General features: G+C 38.8%; 1 protein-coding gene across 2 annotated transcripts in view; it reads left to right on the top strand.

Moving 5' to 3' along the window:
* LOC118936668 (low-density lipoprotein receptor-related protein 3-like) overlaps window positions 1-20,875 on the top strand; it is a 79,380-nt gene extending 58,505 nt beyond the window's left edge. The window contains exons 8-11 of one of the 2 annotated variants that reach the window (XM_036981673.1): window positions 3,902-4,063; window positions 13,979-14,082; window positions 18,208-18,340; window positions 19,849-20,875. In XM_036981673.1, coding sequence (XP_036837568.1) covers window positions 3,902-4,063; window positions 13,979-14,082; window positions 18,208-18,340; window positions 19,849-20,754 — 1,305 coding nt within the window. In that variant the 3' untranslated portion in view covers window positions 20,755-20,875. Of the gene's footprint in view, window positions 1-3,901; window positions 4,064-13,957; window positions 14,083-18,207; window positions 18,341-19,848 lie in introns of both variants that reach the window. The other variant, XM_036981672.1, reaches the window with a different exon arrangement.
* Window positions 20,876-23,435: the final 2,560 nt, after the last annotated feature.

Here is a 23,435-nt window from a genome sequence, read left to right as displayed (position 1 = left end):
ACACACTGAGGAAGACAACATACTGATCAATATAATATACACACTGAGGAAGACAACATACTGATCAATATAATATACACACTGAGGAAGACAACATACTGATCAATATAATATACACACTGAGGAAGACAACATACTGATCAATATAATATAATATACACACTGAGGAAGACAACATGCTGATCAATATAATATACACACTGAGGAAGACAACATACTGATCAATATAATATAATATACACACTGAGGAAGACAACATGCTGATCAATATAATATACACACTGAGGAAGACAACATACTGATCAATATAATATAATATACACACTGAGGAAGACAACATGCTGATCAATATAATATAATATACACACTGAGGAAGACAACATGCTGATCAATATAATATACACACTGAGGAAGACAACATGCTGATCAATATAATATAATATACACACTGAGGAAGACAACATACTGATCAATATAATATAATATACACACTGAGGAAGACAACATACTGATCAATATAATATAATATACACACTGAGGAAGACAACATACTGATCAATATAATATACACACTGAGGAAGACAACATACTGATCAATATAATATAATATACACACTGAGGAAGACAACATGCTGATCAATATAATATAATATACACACTGAGGAAGACAACATACTGATCAATATAATATAATATACACACTGAGGAAGACAACATACTGATCAATATAATATAATATACACACTGAGGAAGACAACATACTGATCAATATAATATAATATACACACTGAGGAAGACAACATACTGATCAATATAATATAATATACACACTGAGGAAGACAACATGCTGATCAATATAATATAATATACACACTGAGGAAGACAACATACTGATCAATATAATATAATATACACACTGAGGAAGACAACATACTGATCAATATAATATAATATACACACTGAGGAAGACAACATACTGATCAATATAATATAATATACACACTGAGGAAGACAACATACTGATCAATATAATATACACACTGAGGAAGACAACATACTGATCAATATAATATAATATACACACTGAGGAAGACAACATACTGATCAATATAATATAATATACACACTGAGGAAGACAACATGCTGATCAATATAATATAATATACACACTGAGGAAGACAACATACTGATCAATATAATATAATATACACACTGAGGAAGACAACATGCTGATCAATATAATATAATATACACACTGAGGAAGACAACATGCTGATCAATATAATATAATATACACACTGAGGAAGACAACATACTGATCAATATAATATACACACTGAGGAAGACAACATACTGATCAATATAATATAATATACACACTGAGGAAGACAACATGCTGATCAATATAATATAATATACACACTGAGGAAGACAACATACTGATCAATATAATATAATATACACACTGAGGAAGACAACATACTGATCAATATAATATAATATACACACTGAGGAAGACAACATACTGATCAATATAATATACACACTGAGGAAGACAACATACTGATCAATATAATATAATATACACACTGAGGAAGACAACATACTGATCAATATAATATAATATACACACTGAGGAAGACAACATACTGATCAATATAATATAATATACACACTGAGGAAGACAACATACTGATCAATATAATATACACACTGAGGAAGACAACATACTGATCAATATAATATACACACTGAGGAAGACAACATACTGATCAATATAATATAATATACACACTGAGGAAGACAACATGCTGATCAATATAATATACACACTGAGGAAGACAACATGCTGATCAATATAATATACACACTGAGGAAGACAACATACTGATCAATATAATATAATATACACACTGAGGAAGACAACATGCTGATCAATATAATATAATATACACACTGAGGAAGACAACATACTGATCAATATAATATAATATACACACTGAGGAAGACAACATACTGATCAATATAATATAATATACACACTGAGGAAGACAACATACTGATCAATATAATATAATATACACACTGAGGAAGACAACATGCTGATCAATATAATATAATATACACACTGAGGAAGACAACATACTGATCAATATAATATAATATACACACTGAGGAAGACAACATACTGATCAATATAATATAATATACACACTGAGGAAGACAACATGCTGATCAATATAATATACACACTGAGGAAGACAACATACTGATCAATATAATATAATATACACACTGAGGAAGACAACATGCTGATCAATATAATATACACACTGAGGAAGACAACATGCTGATCAATATAATATAATATACACACTGAGGAAGACAACATGCTGATCAATATAATATAATATACACACTGAGGAAGACAACATACTGATCAATATAATATAATATACACACTGAGGAAGACAACATGCTGATCAATATAATATAATATACACACTGAGGAAGACAACATGCTGATCAATATAATATAATATACACACTGAGGAAGACAACATGCTGATCACTATAATATAATATACACACTGAGGAAGACAACATACTGATCAATATAATATAATATACACACTGAGGAAGACAACATACTGATCAATATAATATAATATACACACTGAGGAAGACAACATACTGATCAATATAATATAATATACACACTGAGGAAGACAACATGCTGATCAATATAATATAATATACACACTGAGGAAGACAACATACTGATCAATATAATATACACACTGAGGAAGACAACATGCTGATCAATATAATATAATACACACACTGAGGAAGACAACATGCTGATCAATATAATATACACACTGAGGAAGACAACATGCTGATCAATATAATATACACACTGAGGAAGACAACATGCTGATCAATATAATATAATATACACACTGAGGAAGACAACATACTGATCAATATAATATAATATACACACTGAGGAAGACAACATGCTGATCAATATAATATACACACTGAGGAAGACAACATGCTGATCAATATAATATAATATACACACTGAGGAAGACAACATACTGATCAATATAATATAATATACACACTGAGGAAGACAACATACTGATCAATATAATATAATATACACACTGAGGAAGACAACATACTGATCAATATAATATAATATACACACTGAGGAAGACAACATACTGATCAATATAATATAATATACACACTGAGGAAGACAACATACTGATCAATATAATATAATATACACACTGAGGAAGACAACATACTGATCAATATAATATAATATACACACTGAGGAAGACAACATACTGATCAATATAATATAATATACACACTGAGGAAGACAACATACTGATCAATATAATATACACACTGAGGAAGACAACATACTGATCAATATAATATAATATACACACTGAGGAAGACAACATACTGATCAATATAATATAATATACACACTGAGGAAGACAACATACTGATCAATATAATATAATATACACACTGAGGAAGACAACATACTGATCAATATAATATACACACTGAGGAAGACAACATACTGATCAATATAATATAATATACACACTGAGGAAGACAACATACTGATCAATATAATATAATATACACACTGAGGAAGACAACATACTGATCAATATAATATACACACTGAGGAAGACAACATACTGATCAATATAATATACACACTGAGGAAGACAACATGCTGATCAATATAATATAATATACACACTGAGGAAGACAACATACTGATCAATATAATATACACACTGAGGAAGACAACATGCTGATCATAAATATACAGCAGTATCTCTCATCCATTCATCCGTTCCAGTGCCCAGACGGTTCTGATGAGAAGAACTGTTTTGACTGCCAGCCGGGTAACTTCCACTGTGGCACCAACCTGTGTATCTTCGAGACGTGGCACTGTGATGGCCAGGAGGACTGTCTGGATGGTAGTGACGAGAGAGACTGTTTGGGAGCTGTACCCAGGAAGGTACAGAAAAACATAATTTGATGAGTGCTTACATTTGTCCTACAGTTGAAGTCGGAAGTTTACATACACTCAGGTTGGAGTCATTAAAACTCGTTTTTCAACCACTCCACAAATTTCTTGTTGATAAACTATAGTCTTGGCAAGTCGGTTAGGACATCTACTTTGTTCATGACACAAGTAATTTTTCGAAAATTGTTTACAGATTATTTAACTTATAATTCACTGTATCAGAATTCCAGTGGGTCAGAAGTTTACATACACTAAGTTGACTGTGCCTTTAAAACAGCTTGGAAAATTCCAGAAAATGATGTCATGGCTTTAGAAGCTTCTGATAGGCTAATTGACACCATTTGAGTCAATTGGAGGTGTACCTGTGGATGTATTTCAAGGCCTACCTTCAAACTCAGTGCCTCTTTGTCGACATCGTGGGAAAATCAAAAGAAATCAGCCAAGATCTCAGAAGAAAACGCCTGAATGTACCACCTTCATCTGTACTAACAATAGTACACAAGTATAAACACCATGGGACCACGCAGCCGTCATACCGCTCAGGAAGGAGACGAGTTCTGTCTCCTAGAGATGAACGTACTTTGGTGTGAAAAGTACAAATCAATCCCAGAACAGCAGCAAAGGACCTTGTGAAGATGCTGGAGGAAACAGGTACAAAAGTATCTATATCCACAGTAAAACAAGGCCTATATCGACATAACCTGAAAGGCCGCTCAGCAAGGAAGAAGCCACAGCTCCAAAACCGCCATAAAAAAGCCAGACTACGGTTTGTAACTGCACATGGGGACAAAGATCGTACTTTTTGGAGAAATGTCCTCTGGTCTGATGAAACAAAAATAGAACTGTTTGGCCATAATGACCATCGTTATGTTTGGAGGAAAAAGAGGGAGGCTTGCAAGCCGAAGAACACCATCCCAACCGTGAAGCACGGGGGTGGCAGCATCATGTTGTGGGGGTGCTTTGCTGCAGGAGGGACTGGTGCACTTCACAAAATAGATGGCCATCACAAAGCCCTGACCTCAATCCTATAGAAACATTTTGGGCAGAAATTGAAAAAGCTTGTGCGAGCAAGGAGGCCCATAAACCTGACTCAGTTACACCAGCTCTGTCAGGAGGAATGGGCCAAAATTCACCCAACTTATTGTGGGAAGCTTGTGGAAGGCTACCCAAAACGATTGACCCAAGTTAAACAATTTAAAGGCAATGCTACCAAATACTAATTGAGTGTATGTAAACTTCTGACCCACTGGAAATATGCTGAAATAAATCAATCTCCCTACTATTATTCTGACATTTCACATTCTTAAAATAAAGTGGTGATCCTAACTGACCTAAGACAGGGAATTTGTACTAGGATTAAATGTCAGGAATTGTGAAAAACTGAGTTTGAATGTATTTGGCTAAGGTGTATGTAAACTTCAGACTTCAACTGTATTTAACAAATGTGTATTATACACGTGTTTATTGCATATCCCAACTCCCCCTGAGAAACCCTCAGAGAGTGGGGTCACGGCCAGGGTCACCGTTGTCCAGTGCCCCTGGAGCACTAAGGGTTAGGTGCCTTGCTCAAGTGCACATCGACAGATTTCTCACCTTGTTGGCTTCAGGATTCAAACGAGCAACCTTTCGATTACTCTAACCGCTGGGTTACCTGCCATCTGGCTACCTGGCACCTGGTTACCTGCCATCTGGCTACCTGGCACCTGTTTACCTGCCATCTGGCTACCTGGCACCTGGTTACCTGCCATCTGGCTACCTGGCATCTGGTTACCTGTTATCTGGCTACCTGGCACCTGGTTACCTGCCACCTGGCTACCTGGCACCTGGTTACCTGGCACCTGGTTACCTGCCATCTGGTTACCTGCCACCTGGCGACCAATCTACATTTGAATCTTACCCTACGAGGTCCAGAGTACTGCTGGTTCTCTGTTCTACCTGATAATGAATTACTCTCAACTGGTGTCCCAGGTCTAAATCAGTCCCTGATCATTAACACACCTGGTGTCCCAGGTCTAAATCAGTCCCTGATCATTAACACACCTGGTGTCCCAGGTATAAATCAGTCAGTCCCTGATCATTAACACACCTGGTGTCCCAGGTATAAATCAGTCCCTGATCATTAACACACCTGGTGTCCCAGGTCTAAATCAGTCTCTGATCATTAACACACCTGGTGTCCCAGGTATAAATCAGTCCCTGATCATTAACACACCTGGTGTCCCAGGTCTAAATCAGTCCCTGATCATTAACACACCTGGTGTCCCAGGTATAAATCAGTCAGTCCCTGATCATTAACACACCTGGTGTCCCAGGTATAAATCAGTCCCTGATCATTAACACACCTGGTGTCCCAGGTCTAAATCAGTCCCTGATCATTAACACACCTGGTGTCCCAGGTCTAAATCAGTCCCTGATCATTAACACACCTGGTGTCCCAGGTCTAAATCAGTCCCTGATCATTAACACACCTGATGTCCCAGGTCTAAATCAGTCCCTGATCATTAACACACCTGATGTCCCAGGTCTAAATCAGTCCCTGATCATTAGCACACCTGGTGTCCCAGGTCTAAATCAGTCCCTGATCATTAACACACCTGGTGTCCCAGGTCTAAATCAGTCCCTGATCATTAACACACCTGATGTCCCAGGTCTAAATCAGTCCCTGATCATTAACACACCTGGTGTCCCAGGTCTAAATCAGTCCCTGATCATTAGCACACCTGGTGTCCCAGGTCTAAATCAGTCCCTGATCATTAACACACCTGATGTCCCAGGTCTAAATCAGTCCCTGATCATTAACACACCTGGTGTCCCAGGTCTAAATCAGTCCCTGATCATTAGCACACCTGGTGTCCCAGGTCTAAATCAGTCCCTGATCATTAGCACACCTGGTGTCCCAGGTCTAAATCAGTCCCTGATCATTAACACACCTGATGTCCCAGGTCTAAATCAGTCCCTGATCATTAGCACACCTGGTGTCCCATGTATAAATCAGTCCTTTATCAGAAGAGAGAATGGGAAAAAAAGCAGTGGAACTGATTTGAATCTGATTTCAACTCATTCCATTGAGGTCCCAGTGTCTGCAGGTTTTGTTTTTTCTCCTTTCAATTAATCCCCAGACAACCGGTGTCCTTACTTCATTAATCAAGGCAGGAGCGAAAACCCGCAGACACTCGGCCAGCACAGTATGTTTATATTGTTTATTGTTTATATTATGTTTATATTGTATTACTAGTAGTAGTATGTTTATAATGTATTGTATTACTAGTAGTAGTATGTTTATAATGTATTGTATTACTAGTAGTAGTGTGTTTATAATGTATTGTATTACTAGTAGTAGTATGTTTTATAATGTGTTGTATTACTAGTAGTAGTATGTTTATAATGTGTTTTATAATGTATTGTATTACTAGTAGTAGTATGTTTATAATGTATGTTTTATTATGTACTGTATTACTAGTAGTAGTATGTTTATAATGTATTGTATTACTAGTAGTAGTGTGTTTATAATGTGTTTTATAATGTACTGTATTACTAGTAGTAGTGTGTTTATAATGTATTGTATTACTAGTAGTAGTATGTTTATAATGTATTGTATTAATAGTAGTAGTATGTTTATAATGTATTGTATTACTAGTAGTAGTATGTTTATAATGTGTTTTATAATGTATTGTATTACTAGTAGTCGTATGTTTATAATGTATTGTATTACTAGTAGTAGTATGTTTATAATGTATTGTATTACTAGTAGTCGTATGTTTATAATGTATTGTATTACTAGTAGTAGTATGTTTATAATGTATTGTATTACTAGTAGTAGTATGTTTATAATGTATTGTATTACTAGTAGTAGTATGTTTTATAATGTATTGTATTACTAGTAGTAGTATGTTTATAATGTGTTGTATTACTAGTAGTAGTATGTTTTATAATGTATTGTATTACTAGTAGTAGTATGTTTATAATGTATTGTATTACTAGTAGTAGTATGTTTTATAATGTATTGTATTACTAGTAGTAGTGTGTTTATAATGTATTGTATTACTAGTAGTAGTATGTTTATAATGTATGTTTTATAATGTACTGTATTACTAGTAGTAGTGTGTTTATAATGTATTGTATTACTAGTAGTAGTATGTTTATAATGTATTGTATTACTAGTAGTAGTGTGTTTATAATGTGTTTTATAATGTATTGTATTACTAGTAGTAGTATGTTTATAATGTATTGTATTACTAGTAGTAGTATGTTTATAATGTACTGTATTACTAGTAGTAGTGTGTTTATAATGTATTGTATTACAAGTAGTAGTATGTTTATAATGTATTGTATTACTAGTAGTAGTGTGTTTATAATGTGTTTTATAATGTATTGTATTACTAGTAGTAGTATGTTTATAATGTATTGTATTACTAGTAGTAGTATGTTTATAATGTATTGTATTACTAGTAGTAGTATGTTTATAATGTATTGTATTACTAGTAGTAGTATGTTTTATAATGTATTGTATTACTAGTAGTAGTGTGTTTATAATGTATTGTAGTACTAGTAGTAGTATGTTTATAATGTATGTTTTATAATGTACTGTATTACTAGTAGTAGTGTGTTTATAATGTATTGTATTACTACTAGTAGTATGTTTATAATGTATTGTATTACTAGTAGTAGTGTGAATATAATGTGTTTTATAATGTATTGTATTACTAGTAGTAGTATGTTTATAATGTATTGTATTACTAGTAGTAGTATGTTTATAATGTATTGTATTACTAGTAGTAGTATGTTTATAATGTATTGTATTACTAGTAGTAGTATGTTTATAATGTATTGTATTACTAGTAGTAGTGTGTTTATAATGTATTGTATTACTAGTAGTAGTATGTTTATAATGTATTGTATTACTAGTAGTAGTGTGTTTATAATGTATTGTATTACTAGTAGTAGTATGTTTTATAATGTGTTGTATTACTAGTAGTAGTGTGTTTTATAATGTATTGTATTACTAGTAGTAGTATGTTTATAATGTATGTTTTATTATGTACTGTATTAATAGTAGTAGTATGTTTATAATGTATTGTATTACTAGTAGTAGTATGTTTATAATGTATGTTTTATTATGTACTGTATTAATAGTAGTAGTATGTTTATAATGTATTGTATTACTAGTAGTAGTATGTTTATAATGTATTGTATTACTAGTAGTAGTATGTTTATAATGTATTGTATTACTAGTAGTAGTATGTTTTATAATGTATTGTATTACTAGTAGTAGTGTGTTTATAATGTATTGTAGTACTAGTAGTAGTATGTTTATAATGTATGTTTTATAATGTACTGTATTACTAGTAGTAGTGTGTTTATAATGTATTGTATTACTACTAGTAGTATGTTTATAATGTATTGTATTACTAGTAGTAGTGTGAATATAATGTGTTTTATAATGTATTGTATTACTAGTAGTAGTATGTTTATAATGTATTGTATTACTAGTAGTAGTATGTTTATAATGTATTGTATTACTAGTAGTAGTATGTTTATAATGTATTGTATTACTAGTAGTAGTATGTTTATAATGTATTGTATTACTAGTAGTAGTGTGTTTATAATGTATTGTATTACTAGTAGTAGTATGTTTATAATGTATTGTATTACTAGTAGTAGTGTGTTTATAATGTATTGTATTACTAGTAGTAGTATGTTTTATAATGTGTTGTATTACTAGTAGTAGTGTGTTTTATAATGTATTGTATTACTAGTAGTAGTATGTTTATAATGTATGTTTTATTATGTACTGTATTAATAGTAGTAGTATGTTTATAATGTATTGTATTACTAGTAGTAGTATGTTTATAATGTGTTTTATTATGTACTGTATTAATAGTAGTAGTATGTTTATAATGTATTGTATTACTAGTAGTAGTATGTTTATAATGTATTGTATTACTAGTAGTAGTGTGTTTATAATGTATTGTATTACTAGTAGTAGTATGTTTATAATGTATGTTTTATTATGTACTGTATTAATAGTAGTAGTATGTTTATAATGTATTGTATTACTAGTAGTAGTATGTTTATAATGTATTGTATTACTAGTAGTAGTATGTTTATAATGTGTTTTATAATGTATTGTATTACTAGTAGTCGTATGTTTTATAATGTGTTGTATTACTAGTAGTAGTATGTTTATAATGTATTGTATTACTAGTAGTAGTGTGTTTATAATGTATTGTATTACTAGTAGTAGTATGTTTATAATGTATTGTATTACTAGTAGTAGTATGTTCTATAATGTGTTTTATAATGTATTGTATTACTAGTAGTAGTATGTTTATAATGTATTGTATTACTAGTAGTAGTATGTTTATAATGTATTGTATTACTAGTAGTAGTATGTTTATAATGTATTGTATTACTAGTAGTAGTATGTTTTATAACGTATTGTATTACTAGTAGTAGTATGTTTATAATGTGTTGTATTACTAGTAGTAGTATGTTTTATAATGTATTGTATTACTAGTAGTAGTATGTTTATAATGTATTGTATTACTAGTAGTAGTATGTTTTATAATGTATTGTATTACTAGTAGTAGTGTGTTTATAATGTATTGTATTACTAGTAGTAGTATGTTTATAATGTATGTTTTATAATGTACTGTATTACTAGTAGTAGTGTGTTTATAATGTATTGTATTACTAGTAGTAGTATGTTTATAATGTATTGTATTACTAGTAGTAGTGTGTTTATAATGTGTTTTATAATGTATTGTATTACTAGTAGTAGTATGTTTATAATGTATGTTTTATAATGTATTGTATTACTAGTAGTAGTGTGTTTTATAATGTATTGTATTACTAGTAGTAGTATGTTTATAATGTATTGTATTACTAGTAGTAGTATGTTTATAATGTATTGTATTACTAGTAGTAGTATGTTTATAATGTACTGTATTACTAGTAGTAGTGTGTTTATAATGTATTGTATTACTAGTAGTAGTATGTTTATAATGTATTGTATTACTAGTAGTAGTGTGTTTATAATGTGTTTTATAATGTATTGTATTACTAGTAGTAGTATGTTTATAATGTATTGTATTACTAGTAGTAGTATGTTTATAATGTATTGTATTACTAGTAGTAGTATGTTTATAATGTATTGTATTACTAGTAGTAGTATGTTTTATAATGTATTGTATTACTAGTTGTAGTGTGTTTATAATGTATTGTATTACTAGTAGTAGTATGTTTATAATGTATGTTTTATAATCTACTGTATTACTAGTAGTAGTGTGTTTATAATGTGTTTTATAATGTATTGTATTACTAGTAGTAGTATGTTTATAATGTATTGTATTACTAGTAGTAGTATGTTTATAATGTACTGTATTACTAGTAGTAGTGTGTTTATAATGTATTGTATTACTAGTAGTAGTGTGTTTATAATGTGTTTTATAATGTATTGTATTACTAGTAGTAGTATGTTTATAATGTATTGTATTACTAGTAGTAGTATGTTTATAATGTACTGTATTACTAGTAGTAGTGTGTTTATAATGTATTGTATTACTAGTAGTAGTATGTTTATAATGTATTGTATTACTAGTAGTAGTGTGTTTATAATGTGTTTTATAATGTATTGTATTACTAGTAGTAGTATGTTTATAATGTATTGTATTACTAGTAGTAGTATGTTTATAATGTATTGTATTACTAGTAGTAGTATGTTTATAATGTATTGTATTACTAGTAGTAGTATGTTTATAATGTATTGTATTACTAGTAGTAGTATGTTTATAATGTATTGTATTACTAGTAGTAGTGTGTTTATAATGTGTTTTATAATGTATTGTATTACTAGTAGTAGTATGTTTATAATGTATTGTATTACTAGTAGTAGTATGTTTATAATGTATTGTATTACTAGTAGTAGTATGTTTATAATGTATTGTATTACTAGTAGTAGTATGTTTTATAATGTATTGTATTACTAGTAGTAGTGTGTTTATAATGTATTGTATTACTAGTAGTAGTATGTTTATAATGTATGTTTTATAATCTACTGTATTACTAGTAGTAGTGTGTTTATAATGTATTGTATTACTAGTAGTAGTATGTTTATAATGTATGTTTTATAATGTACTGTATTACTAGTAGTAGTGTGTTTATAATGTATTGTATTACTAGTAGTAGTATGTTTATAATGTATTGTATTACTAGTAGTAGTGTGTTTATAATGTGTTTTATAATGTATTGTATTACTAGTAGTAGTATGTTTATAATGTATTGTATTACTAGTAGTAGTATGTTTATAATGTATTGTATTACTAGTAGTAGTATGTTTATAATGTATTGTATTACTAGTAGTAGTGTGTTTATAATGTATTGTATTACTAGTAGTAGTATGTTTATAATGTATTGTATTACTAGTAGTAGTGTGTTTATAATGTGTTTTATAATGTATTGTATTACTAGTAGTAGTATGTTTATAATGTATTGTATTACTAGTAGTAGTATGTTTATAATGTATTGTATTACTAGTAGTAGTATGTTTATAATGTATTGTATTACTAGTAGTAGTATGTTTATAATGTATTGTATTACTAGTAGTAGTATGTTTTATAATGTATTGTATTACTAGTAGTAGTGTGTTCATAATGTATTGTATTACTAGTAGTAGTATGTTTATAATGTATGTTTTATAATCTACTGTATTACTAGTAGTAGTGTGTTTATAATGTATTGTATTACTAGTAGTAGTATGTTTATAATGTATTGTATTACTAGTAGTAGTGTGTTTATAATGTGTTTTATAATGTATTGTATTACTAGTAGTAGTATGTTTATAATGTATTGTATTACTAGTAGTAGTATGTTTATAATGTACTGTATTACTAGTAGTAGTGTGTTTATAATGTATTGTATTACTAGTAGTAGTATGTTTATAATGTATTGTATTACTAGTAGTAGTGTGTTTATAATGTGTTTTATAATGTATTGTATTACTAGTAGTAGTATGTTTATAATGTATTGTATTACTAGTAGTAGTATGTTTATAATGTATTGTATTACTAGTAGTAGTATGTTTATAATGTATTGTATTACTAGTAGTAGTATGTTTTATAATGTATTGTATTACTAGTAGTAGTGTGTTTATAATGTATTGTATTACTAGTAGTAGTATGTTTATAATGTATGTTTTATAATCTACTGTATTACTAGTAGTAGTGTGTTTATAATGTATTGTATTACTAGTAGTAGTATGTTTATAATGTATTGTATTACTAGTAGTAGTGTGTTTATAATGTGTTTTATAATGTATTGTATTACTAGTAGTAGTATGTTTATAATGTATTGTATTACTAGTAGTAGTATGTTTATAATGTATTGTATTACTAGTAGTAGTGTGTTTTATAATGTATTGTATTACTAGTAGTAGTGTGTTTTATAATGTGTTGTATTACTAGTAGTAGTATGTTTATAATGTATTGTATTACTAGTAGTAGTATGTTTTATAATGTATTGTATTACTAGTAGTAGTATGTTTATAATGTATGTTTTATAATGTACTGTATTACTAGTAGTAGTATGTTTATAATGTATTGTATTACTAGTAGTAGTATGTTTATAATGTATTGTATTACTAGTAGTAGTGTGTTTATAATGTGTTTTATAATGTATTGTATTACTAGTAGTAGTATGTTTATAATGTATTGTATTACTAGTAGTAGTATGTTTATAATGTATTGTATTACTAGTAGTAGTATGTTTATAATGTATTGTATTACTAGTAGTAGTATGTTTATAATGTATTGTATTACTAGTAGTAGTGTGTTTTATAATGTATTGTATTGCTAGTAGTAGTAGGTTTCATAATGTATTGTATTACAGGAATGTCTGTATTGTTTCAAGGTGATCACTGCTGCCCTGATTGGTTCTCTGGTCTGTGGCCTCCTCCTTGTCATCGCTCTGGGCTGTGCCTTCAAACTCTACTCCCTCCGGACAAGAGAGTACAGGTTGGAGGATTTTATCTATCTCTGGTTGTCTCTCCCTCCCTCCCTCCCTCCCTCCCTCCCTCCCTCCCTCCCTCCCTCCCTCCCTCCCTCCCTCCCTCCCTCCCTCCTTCCCTCCCTCCCTCCCTCCCTCCCTCCATCCCTTTGATTGGATTTTGAGTTTATTAGCTCCCCACCTTGTTTGTAAAGCCGCCCGGTTCCCAGTCACTAAGAGAGAGAGAGAGAGAGAGACCGAGAGAGACCGAGAGAGACCGAGAGAGAGAGAGAGACCGAGAGAGACCGAGAGACCGAGAGAGAGAGAGAGAGAGACCGAGAGAGAGAGAGACCGAGAGACCGAGAGAGAGAGAGACAGAGAGAGAGACAGAGCGAGAGAGACAGAGAGAGAGAGACCGAGAGAGAGAGAGACCGAGAGAGAGAGACCGAGAGAAATAGAGAGGTTAAACAGCTTTAATCTGACCCCTGCTATGAATCTAGCCCATTACTGCTGGGTGGTTAGCTGCTACGCTCAGCTCCCATTTCCCGCGGGTGGGCTGTTAGCATGGTGGCTCAGTTAGCGGTATGCTACTCTGCTGGTGCTATGCTGGTGCCCTACTAATCCAGACACCATGTAAGTCCCTTCAACTCCTCTCAGCTCTGTGTGTGTAAGCTGATCAGGCTTGGCCTGGTCCCGCAGTGTGGAACTGTAGAGAGGAGACAGAGAGAGACAGAGAGAGAGAAATGTATTCACTTTATATATTATCTACCTCACTTGCTTTGGCAATGTTAACACATGTTTCCCATGAATTGAATTGAATTGAATTGAGAGAGAGAGAGAGAGAGATGATACAGAGAGAGAGAGAGAAAGAGAGAGAGGGAGGGAGAGAGAGAGAGAGGTGGAAGGTGGGAGAGGGAGATAGAGAGAGGGGGTTGTAGAAAGAGGGAGAGAGATGATTGAGCGAGAGAGAGAGGTGGAAGGAGAGAGATGGAGTGAGGAAGGGATAAAGAGAGAGAATAGAAAGACAGAGAAAGGAGATGGTTAGTGAGAGAGATAGAGAGAGAGAGAGATAGAAAGAGAGAGATAGAGAGAGAGAGAGAGAGAGAGAGATAGAGAGAGAGAGAGAGAGCGAGAGACAGACAGACAGAGAGAGAGAGATGTGGTGGAAGTGGTGTATAATTAGAAGTAGGAATTAGTAGCTGGTTAATTGTATCTGCCTGGCTCTGCACAATCTGACCTGTCATGACTCACTATATTGATCTACTGATGTGTGAGATACAGAGAGAGAGAGAGTTTGCGAGGAGAACAAATACAAATTCCATCTAGACACCGTTGCCCTAGAAAACTATACATACCTCGTTCTAAACATCAGTGCCACAGGTAACTGCTGTGAACGATCTGAGAGACAAGGCAAGAAGGGCCTTATAGGCCATCAAAAGGAACATAAAATTCAACATACCAATTAGGATTTGGCTAAAAATACTTGAATCAGTCATAGAGCCCATTGCCCTTTATGGTTGTGAGGTCTGGGGTCCAGCTCACCAACCAAGACTTTACAATATGGGACAAACACCAAATTGAGACTCTGCATGCAGAATTCGGCAAAAATATCCTCAGTGTACAACGTAAAACACTAAATAATGCATGCAGAGCAGAAAAGAGCCATTAAATTCTACAACCACCTAAAAGGAAGCGATTCCCAAACCTTCCATAACAAAGCCATCACCTACAGAGAGATGAACCTGGAGAAGAGTCCCCTAAGCAAGCTGGTCCTGGGGCTCTGTTCACAAACAAAAACACACCCCACAGAGCCCCAGGACAGCAGCACAATTAGACCCAATCAAATCATGAGAAAACAAAAAGATAATTACTTGACACATTGGAAAGAATTAACAAAAAAACAGAGCAAACTAGAATGCTATTTGGCCCTAAACAGAGAGTACACAGCGGCAGAATACCTGACCACTGTGACTGACCCAAAATTAAGGAAAGCTTTGACTATGTACAGACTCAGTGAGCATAGCCTTGCTATTGAGAAAGGCCGCCGTAGGCAGACATGGCTCTCAAGAGAAGACAGGCTATGTGCACACTGCCCACAAAATGAGGTGGAAACTGAGCTGCACTTCCTAACCTCCTGCCCAATGGATGACCATATTAGAGAGACATATTTCCCTCAGATTACACAGATCCACAAAGAATTCGAAAACAAATCCAATTTTGATAAACTCCCATATCTACTGGGTGAAATTCCACAGTGTGACACCACAGCAGCAAGATTTGTGACCTGTTGCCACGAGAAAAGGGCAACCAGCAAAGAACACACACCAGTGTAAATACAACCCATATTTATGCTTATTTATTTTCCCTTTTGTCCTTTAACCATTTATACATCGTTACAACACTGTATATATATATATATAAATGTATAATATGACATTCGTAATGTCTTTATTGTTTTGGAACTTTTGTATATTATCTACTTCACTTGCTTTGGCAATGTTAACACGTGTTTCCCATGACAATAAAGCCCCTTGAATTGAATTGAGACAGAGAGAGAGAGAGAAGGAGAGAGAGAGAGAGAGAGAGAGAGAGAGAGAGAGAGATAGAGAGAGAGACAGAGAGAGAGAGAGATAGAGAGAGAGGAGAGAGACAGAGCGATAGAGAGAGAGAGAGAGAGAGACAGAGAGAGAGAGATAGAGAGAGAGACAGAGAGATAGAGATAGAGAGAGAGAGAGACAGAGAGAGAGAGAGAGGATGTTTTGTGGTTCTGTAATGATTTCCTATAACTGTGTTTTCCCGGGTTCAGTCCCTCAGAGGTTACAGTTGTAGTATGTGTCCCAAATGACAACCTATTCACTCTTTAGTGCACTACTTTTGACCAGGGCCCATAGGCACTATTTAGGGAATAGGGTGCCATTTGGGATGCTGACATATAAAGGTCAGAGGTCAAAAGGCTGTGCACCCGTTAACTTCCCTGGGGTTTATTACTAATCTGTTGACAGAGAGGGAAGAGGAAGCGAGACATCCCACTCGCTATATTCTTCTGGCTCATATACAGTCAGTGAACTAAGCAGACCAGACCCCAGCTGCTAATTCATTGGTTTCTATGGGAGAGCCCCTTAAGCAGACCAGACCCCAGCTGCTAATTCATTGGTGTCTATGGGAGAGCCCCGTAAGCAGACCAGACCCCAGCTGCTAATTCATTGGTTTCTATGGGAGAGCCCCTTAAGCAGACCAGAACATATCTTTTTTTATTCATTTTTTAAACAGCGTGAGTGGGACATCTTCATTCATCCACCATCTTTGATATTGATTGACTGTCACCCTTTTAGTGAAGGATGTGAAAGATGCTATGATAGATACAATCAATGTATTCTCCCACTGTACTGTAAACCAAATCACATTTATTTATATAGCCCTTCGTACATCAGCTGATATCTCAAAGTGCTGTACAGAAACCCAGCCTAAAACCCCAAACAGCAAGCAATGCAGGTGTAGAGGCACGGTGGCTAGGAAAAACTCCCTAGAAAGGCCAAAACCTAGGAAGAAACCTAGAGAGGAACCAGGCTATGTGGGATGGCCAGTCCTCTTCTGGCTGTGCCGGGTGGAGATTATAACAGAACATGGCCAAGATGTTCAAATGTTCATAAATGACCAGCATGGTCGAATAATAATAAGGCAGAACAGTTGAAACTGGAGCAGCAGCACAGTCAGGTGGACTGGGGACAGCAAGGAGTCATCATGTCAGGTAGTCCTGGGGCATGGTCCTAGGGCTCAGGTCCTCCGAGAGAGAGAAAGAAAGAGAGAATTAGAGAGAATTAGAGAACGCACACTTAGATTCACACAGGACACCGAATAGGACAGGAGAAGTACTCCAGATATAACAAACTGACCCTAGCCCCCCGACACATAAACTACTGCAGCATAAATACTGGAGGCTGAGACAGGAGGGGTCAGGAGACACTCATATCTCTCTCTCTCTCTCTCTCTCCCTCCCTCCCCCCCTCTCTCTCTCTCTCTCTCTCTCTCTCTCTCTCTCTCTGTCTCTCTCTCTGTCTCTCTCTCTGTGTCTCTCTCTGTGTCTCTTTCTCTCTCTCTCTCTCTCTCTCCCTCTCTCTCTCTCTCTCTCCGTCTCTCTCTCTCTCTCTCTCTAGAGCATTTGAGACCCAGATGACCCGTCTGGAGGCGGAGTTTGTTCAGAGAGAGGCTCCGCCCTCCTATGGTCAGCTGATCGCCCAGGGCCTCATCCCTCCGGTGGAGGACTTCCCTGTGTACAACCCCACTCAGGTAACGTCTGGTTTCACTGCTACAGTCTCCGTAGTATAGATAGATACATTATCATTACAACCCCACTCAGGTAACGTCTGGTTTCACTGCTACACTCCTTCCCTCCCTCTCTCCTCTCCCTCCTCTCCCTCCCTCCTCTCCCTCCCTCCTTTCCCTCTCTCTCTCTCTACCTCACCTCCCTCCCACCTCTCCCACCTCTCCCTCTCTCCTCTCCCTCCCTCCTCTCCCTCCCTCCTTTCCCTCTCTCTCTCTCTACCTCACCTCCCTCCCACCTCTCCCTCCTCTCCCTCCTCTCCCTCCCTCCTCTCCCTCCCTCCTCTCCCTCCTCTCCCTCCTCTCCCTCCCTCCTCTCCCTCCCTCCTTTCCCTCTCTCTCTCTCTCTACCTCACCTCCCTCCCACCTCTCCCTCCTCTCCCTCTCTCCTCTCCCTCCCTCCCTCCTCTCCCTCCCTCCCTCCTTTCCCTCTCTCTCTCTCTCTACCTCACCTCCCTCCCACCTCTCCCTCCTCTCCCTCCTCTCCCTCCCTCCTCTCCCTCCCTCCTTTCCCGCTCTCTCTCTCTACCTCTTCTCCATCCCTCCCTCCTCTCCCTCTCTCTCTCTCTCTACCTCACCTCCCTCCCACCTCTCCCTCCTCTCCCTCTCTCCTCTCCCTTCCTACCTCCTCTCCCTCTCTCCCTCCTCTCCCTCTACACTCCCTCCCTCCCTCCTCTCCCTCCCTCCTCTCCCTCCCCTCCCTCCCTCCCTCCCTCCCTCCCTCCCTCCCTCCCTCCCTCCCTCCCTCCCTCCCTCCCTCCCTCCCTCCCTCCCTCCTCTCCCTCCTCTCCCTTTACCTCCTCTCCCTCCTCTCCCTCCCTCCCTCCTCTCCCTACCTCCCTCCTCTCCCTCCCTCCCTCCCTCCTCTCCCTCCCTCCCTCCCTCCTCTCCCTCCTCTCCCTCCCTCCTCTCCCTCTCTCCTTTCCCTCTCTCTCTCTCTACCTCTTCTCCATCCCTCCCTCTCTCTCTACCTCACCTCCCTCCCTCCTCTCCCTCCTCTCCCTCTCTCCTCTCCCTTCCTCCCTCCTCTCCCTCTCTCTCTACCTCCTCTCCCTCTCTCCCTCCTCTCCCTCTACACTCCCTCCCTCCCTCCCTCCCTCCCTCCCTCCCTCCCTCCTCTCCCTTTACCTCCTCTCCCTCCTCTCCCTCCCTCCCTCCTCTCCCTCCCTCCCTCCTCTCCCTCCCTCCCTCCTCTCCCTCCCGCCCTCCTCTCCCTCCTCTCCCTCCCTCCTCTCCCTCTCTCCTTTCCCTCTCTCTCTCTCTACCTCTTCTCCATCCCTCCCTCTCTCTCTACCTCACCTCCCTCCCTCCTCTCCCTCTCTCCTCTCCCTTCCTCCCTCCTCTCCCTCTCTCTCTACCTCCTCTCCATCTCTCCCTCCTCTCCCTCCCTACCCTCCCTCCCTCCCTCCCTCTCTACCTCCTCTCCCTCCCTCCCTCCTCTCCCTCCCTTCCCTCCCTCCTCTCCCCTCATCCAGGCCTCCATGCTCCAGAACATCCGTACAGCGATGCGGAGGCAGATCAGAAGACACTCCTCCCGCCGGGCCACGTCACACCGCCGCCTGGGGCGCCTCTGGAACCGTCTGTTCCACCGAGGGACCCGTCTCCGCGGCCAGATCCCACTCCTCACACCCCCCGGGTCTCAGGTGGCTCTGGGCCTGCACTCCTACCACACCTCGGAGGGACCTGGAGCCAGGGCTGGGGATGGAGGTGGCGGGGCGGGCATGGTGGGAGGCATGGCGGGCATGAGACCAGCAAGGACCCCCTCCCGCTGCTCTACAGCAGTAGGCTTCGCCCTGCATGCCCACACCCAGGCCCTGTCACAGTCCCAGTCCCCCCACCCCTCCTTGGAGTCTCCCCACTCCCCACCCTCCCCCTCTGACAGTGAACCATCCGAGGGATCTCCTTGTTCCCCAGAGAGCCCCGGTAGCAGGGTTAGGTTGCCCCTCAGCGAGCTCTCCACCCCTGGGCAGCAGAGTGACTCATTAACGTCTGCCCCCGGCATACTGAGCCAGCAGTGCCCCCTAGAGGGCAGCACAGGTCATTACACTCGCCGGGCCTCCAGGAAGCTGGTCTTGGGGCTGGCTGCCAACCTGAGAGGGGTGGCTCTACGACACTACTCCCCCATGGGGCTCACCTCCCCCGTTACCCCCCCCCCTGTCCTTCCCCCTCCAGACTCCCAGCCGCCCTGCCAGACGTCATCCCCCTCGGGGTCTTCAGACGACAGTCAGAGGTTCCATGACCTGGAAGTGCCAACCCGGGAGAGGAGGAGGAGGAGGAGGGGTATAGGGGTGCCTAGTGGACTGAACACCAGCAGCAGTGAGGAAGAGGAGGAGGAGGAGGAGGAGGAGGAGGATGGAGATGAGACTCTACTGATCTGCTAGTATGAAGGAGCTGCCTTGACCATGTGGCAATAGACAGACAGACAGACAGACAGACAGACAGACAGACGGTCTCTCTGGCTGAAACACAGAGAGCTGCAGATTCTGTCTCTCTGGCTGAAACACAGAGAGCTGCAGACTGTCTCTCTGGCTGAAACACAGAGAGCTGCAGACTGTCTCTCTGGCTGAAACACAGAGAGCTGCAGATTCTGTCTCTCTGGCTGAAACACAGAGAGCTGTCGACTCTGTCTCTCTGGCTGAAACACAGAGAGCTGTCGACTCTGTCTCTCTGGCTGAAACACAGAGAGCTGCAGATTCTGTCTCTCTGGCTGAAACACAGAGAGCTGCAGATTCTGTCTCTCTGGCTGAAACACAGAGAGCTGTAGACTCTGTTTCTCTGGCTGAAACACAGAGAGCTGCAGATTCTGTCTCTCTGGCTGAAACACAGAGAGTTGTAGACTGTCTCTCTGGCTGAAACACAGAGAGCTGGAGACTGTCTCTCTGGCTGAAACACAGAGAGCTGCAGATTCTGTCTCTGGCTGACACACAGAGAGCTGTAGACTGTCTCTCTGGCTGAAACACAGAGAGCTGCAGATTCTGTCTCTCGGGCTGAAACACAGAGAGCTGTAGACTCTGTCTCTCTGGCTGAAACACAGAGAGCTGTAGACTCTGTCTCTATGGCTGAAACACAGAGAGCTGTAGACTCTGTCTCTCTGGCTGAAACACAAAGAGCTGTAGACTCTGTCTCTCTGGCTGAAACACAGAGAGCTGTAGACTCTGTCTCTCTGGCTGAAACACAGAGAGCTGTAGAATAACTGAATAATGGGACAGTGGATGATCTCAGAGCAGCACAATGATTTCAGTCCTCCCTCCACCCCCTCTATCTGCTCATCCCTCCACCCCCTCTATCTGCTCATCCCTCCACCCCCTCTATCTGCTCATCCCTCCACCCCTCTATCTGCTCATCCCTCCACCCCCTCTATCTGCTCATCCCTCCACCCCCTCTATCTGCTCATCCCTCCACCCCCTCTATCTGCTCATCCCTCCACCCCCTCTATCTGCTCATCCCTCCACCCCCTCTATCTGCTCATCCCTCCACCCCCTCTATCTGCTCATCCCTCTAACCCCTCTATCTGCTCATCCCTCCACCCCCTCTATCTGCTCATCCCTCCACCCCCTCTATCTACTCATCCCTCCACCCCCTCTATCTGCTCATCCCTCCATCCCTGCCTTACCAGAGATCTACAGCTGAGGGCTGTACATCAGCCTGTCTATTGACTCTGACTCAGTTACAGAGACTCAGTCACAGAGACTCAGTCACACAGACTCAATCACACAGACTCAATCACACTGACTCAGTCACACTAACTCAGTCACACTAACTAAGTCACTCTGACTCAGTCACTCTGACTCATATCACTATCGTCTGTTTTTGTAAACGTTGTCAGTGAGGTAAAAAACCAAACAGAGAATGACATCACCAGCTGGATCACTTGAAGTGATGAACAAGATGTAACACAAGAAGAAGATGTTTTGAGGAAGTTGTGAAATGGAATGTTATTATGAATGTGATGTCTGACTGTTATCATAGATGTTTAAGCAGTGGCCTATCTTGGTACCCTCTCTAGACGATGGTTGGACCACAGGCAGTGGAAGGGGTGTCTACTAGGTCACAGTGGCCTATCTTGGTACCCTCTCTAGACGATGGTTGGACCACAGGCAGTGGAAGGGGTGTCTACTAGGTCACAGTGGCCTATCTTGGTACCCTCTCTAGACGATGGTTGGACCACAGGCAGTGGAAGGGGTGTCTACTAGGTCACAGTGGCCGGGTCACAAATGGTAACCTATTACCTATATAGTGCACTACTTCTGGCCAGCTCTATGGGGTAAGCTATAGGGCATGGTTAGAGAACAGAGCTCTATGGGGTAGGCTATAGGGCATGGTTAGAGAACAGAGCTCTATGGGGTAGTCTATAGGGCATGGTTAGAGAACAGAGCTCTATGGGGTAGGTTATCGGGCATGGTTAGAGAACAGAGCTCTATGGGGTAGTCTATAGGGCATGGTTAGAGAACAGAGCTCTATGGGGTAGGCTATAGGGCATGGTTAGAGAACAGAGCTCTATGGGGTAGGCTATAGGGTATGGTTAGAGAACAGAGCTCTATGGGGTAGTCTATAGGGCATGGTTAGAGAACAGAGCTCTATGGGGTAGGCTATAGGGCATGGTTAGAGAACAGAGCTCTATGGGGTAGGCTATAGGGCATGGTTAGAGAACAGAGCTCTATGGGGTAGGCTATGCTGTGCTGTGGAGACAGCTCAGGGATGGTACAGAAATCACACATATCTTTCCTATCCGTTGTTACTGAAAGGCCTTCTGAGATGCGTCTGAAATGGCACTCCCTTTACAGCGTAATACTTCTGAACGGAGCCTCACTAACCTTGGTCTAAGACTTACCCCATATGGCTCTGGGCAACATGAGGGCACTACATAGACAACACAGGGGCCATTCGGGACACATTCTGAACGGAGCCTCACTAACCTTGGTCTAAGACTTACCCCATATGGCTCTGGGCAACATGAGGGCACTACATAGACAACACAGGGGCCATTCGGGACACATTCCAGGACAACAGTTGGTAATGATTGAGAGACAGGCGGCAGGAAGTCCTCTGGTGTTTAATTAAG

Source organism: Oncorhynchus mykiss, chromosome 6 (genome assembly GCF_013265735.2).
Source record: "Oncorhynchus mykiss isolate Arlee chromosome 6, USDA_OmykA_1.1, whole genome shotgun sequence".
In the NCBI taxonomy this organism is placed as follows: Eukaryota; Metazoa; Chordata; class Actinopteri; order Salmoniformes; family Salmonidae; genus Oncorhynchus; species Oncorhynchus mykiss.
Note: the sequence above shows the minus strand (reverse complement) of the source record. Positions and strands in the feature narration are given on the sequence as shown.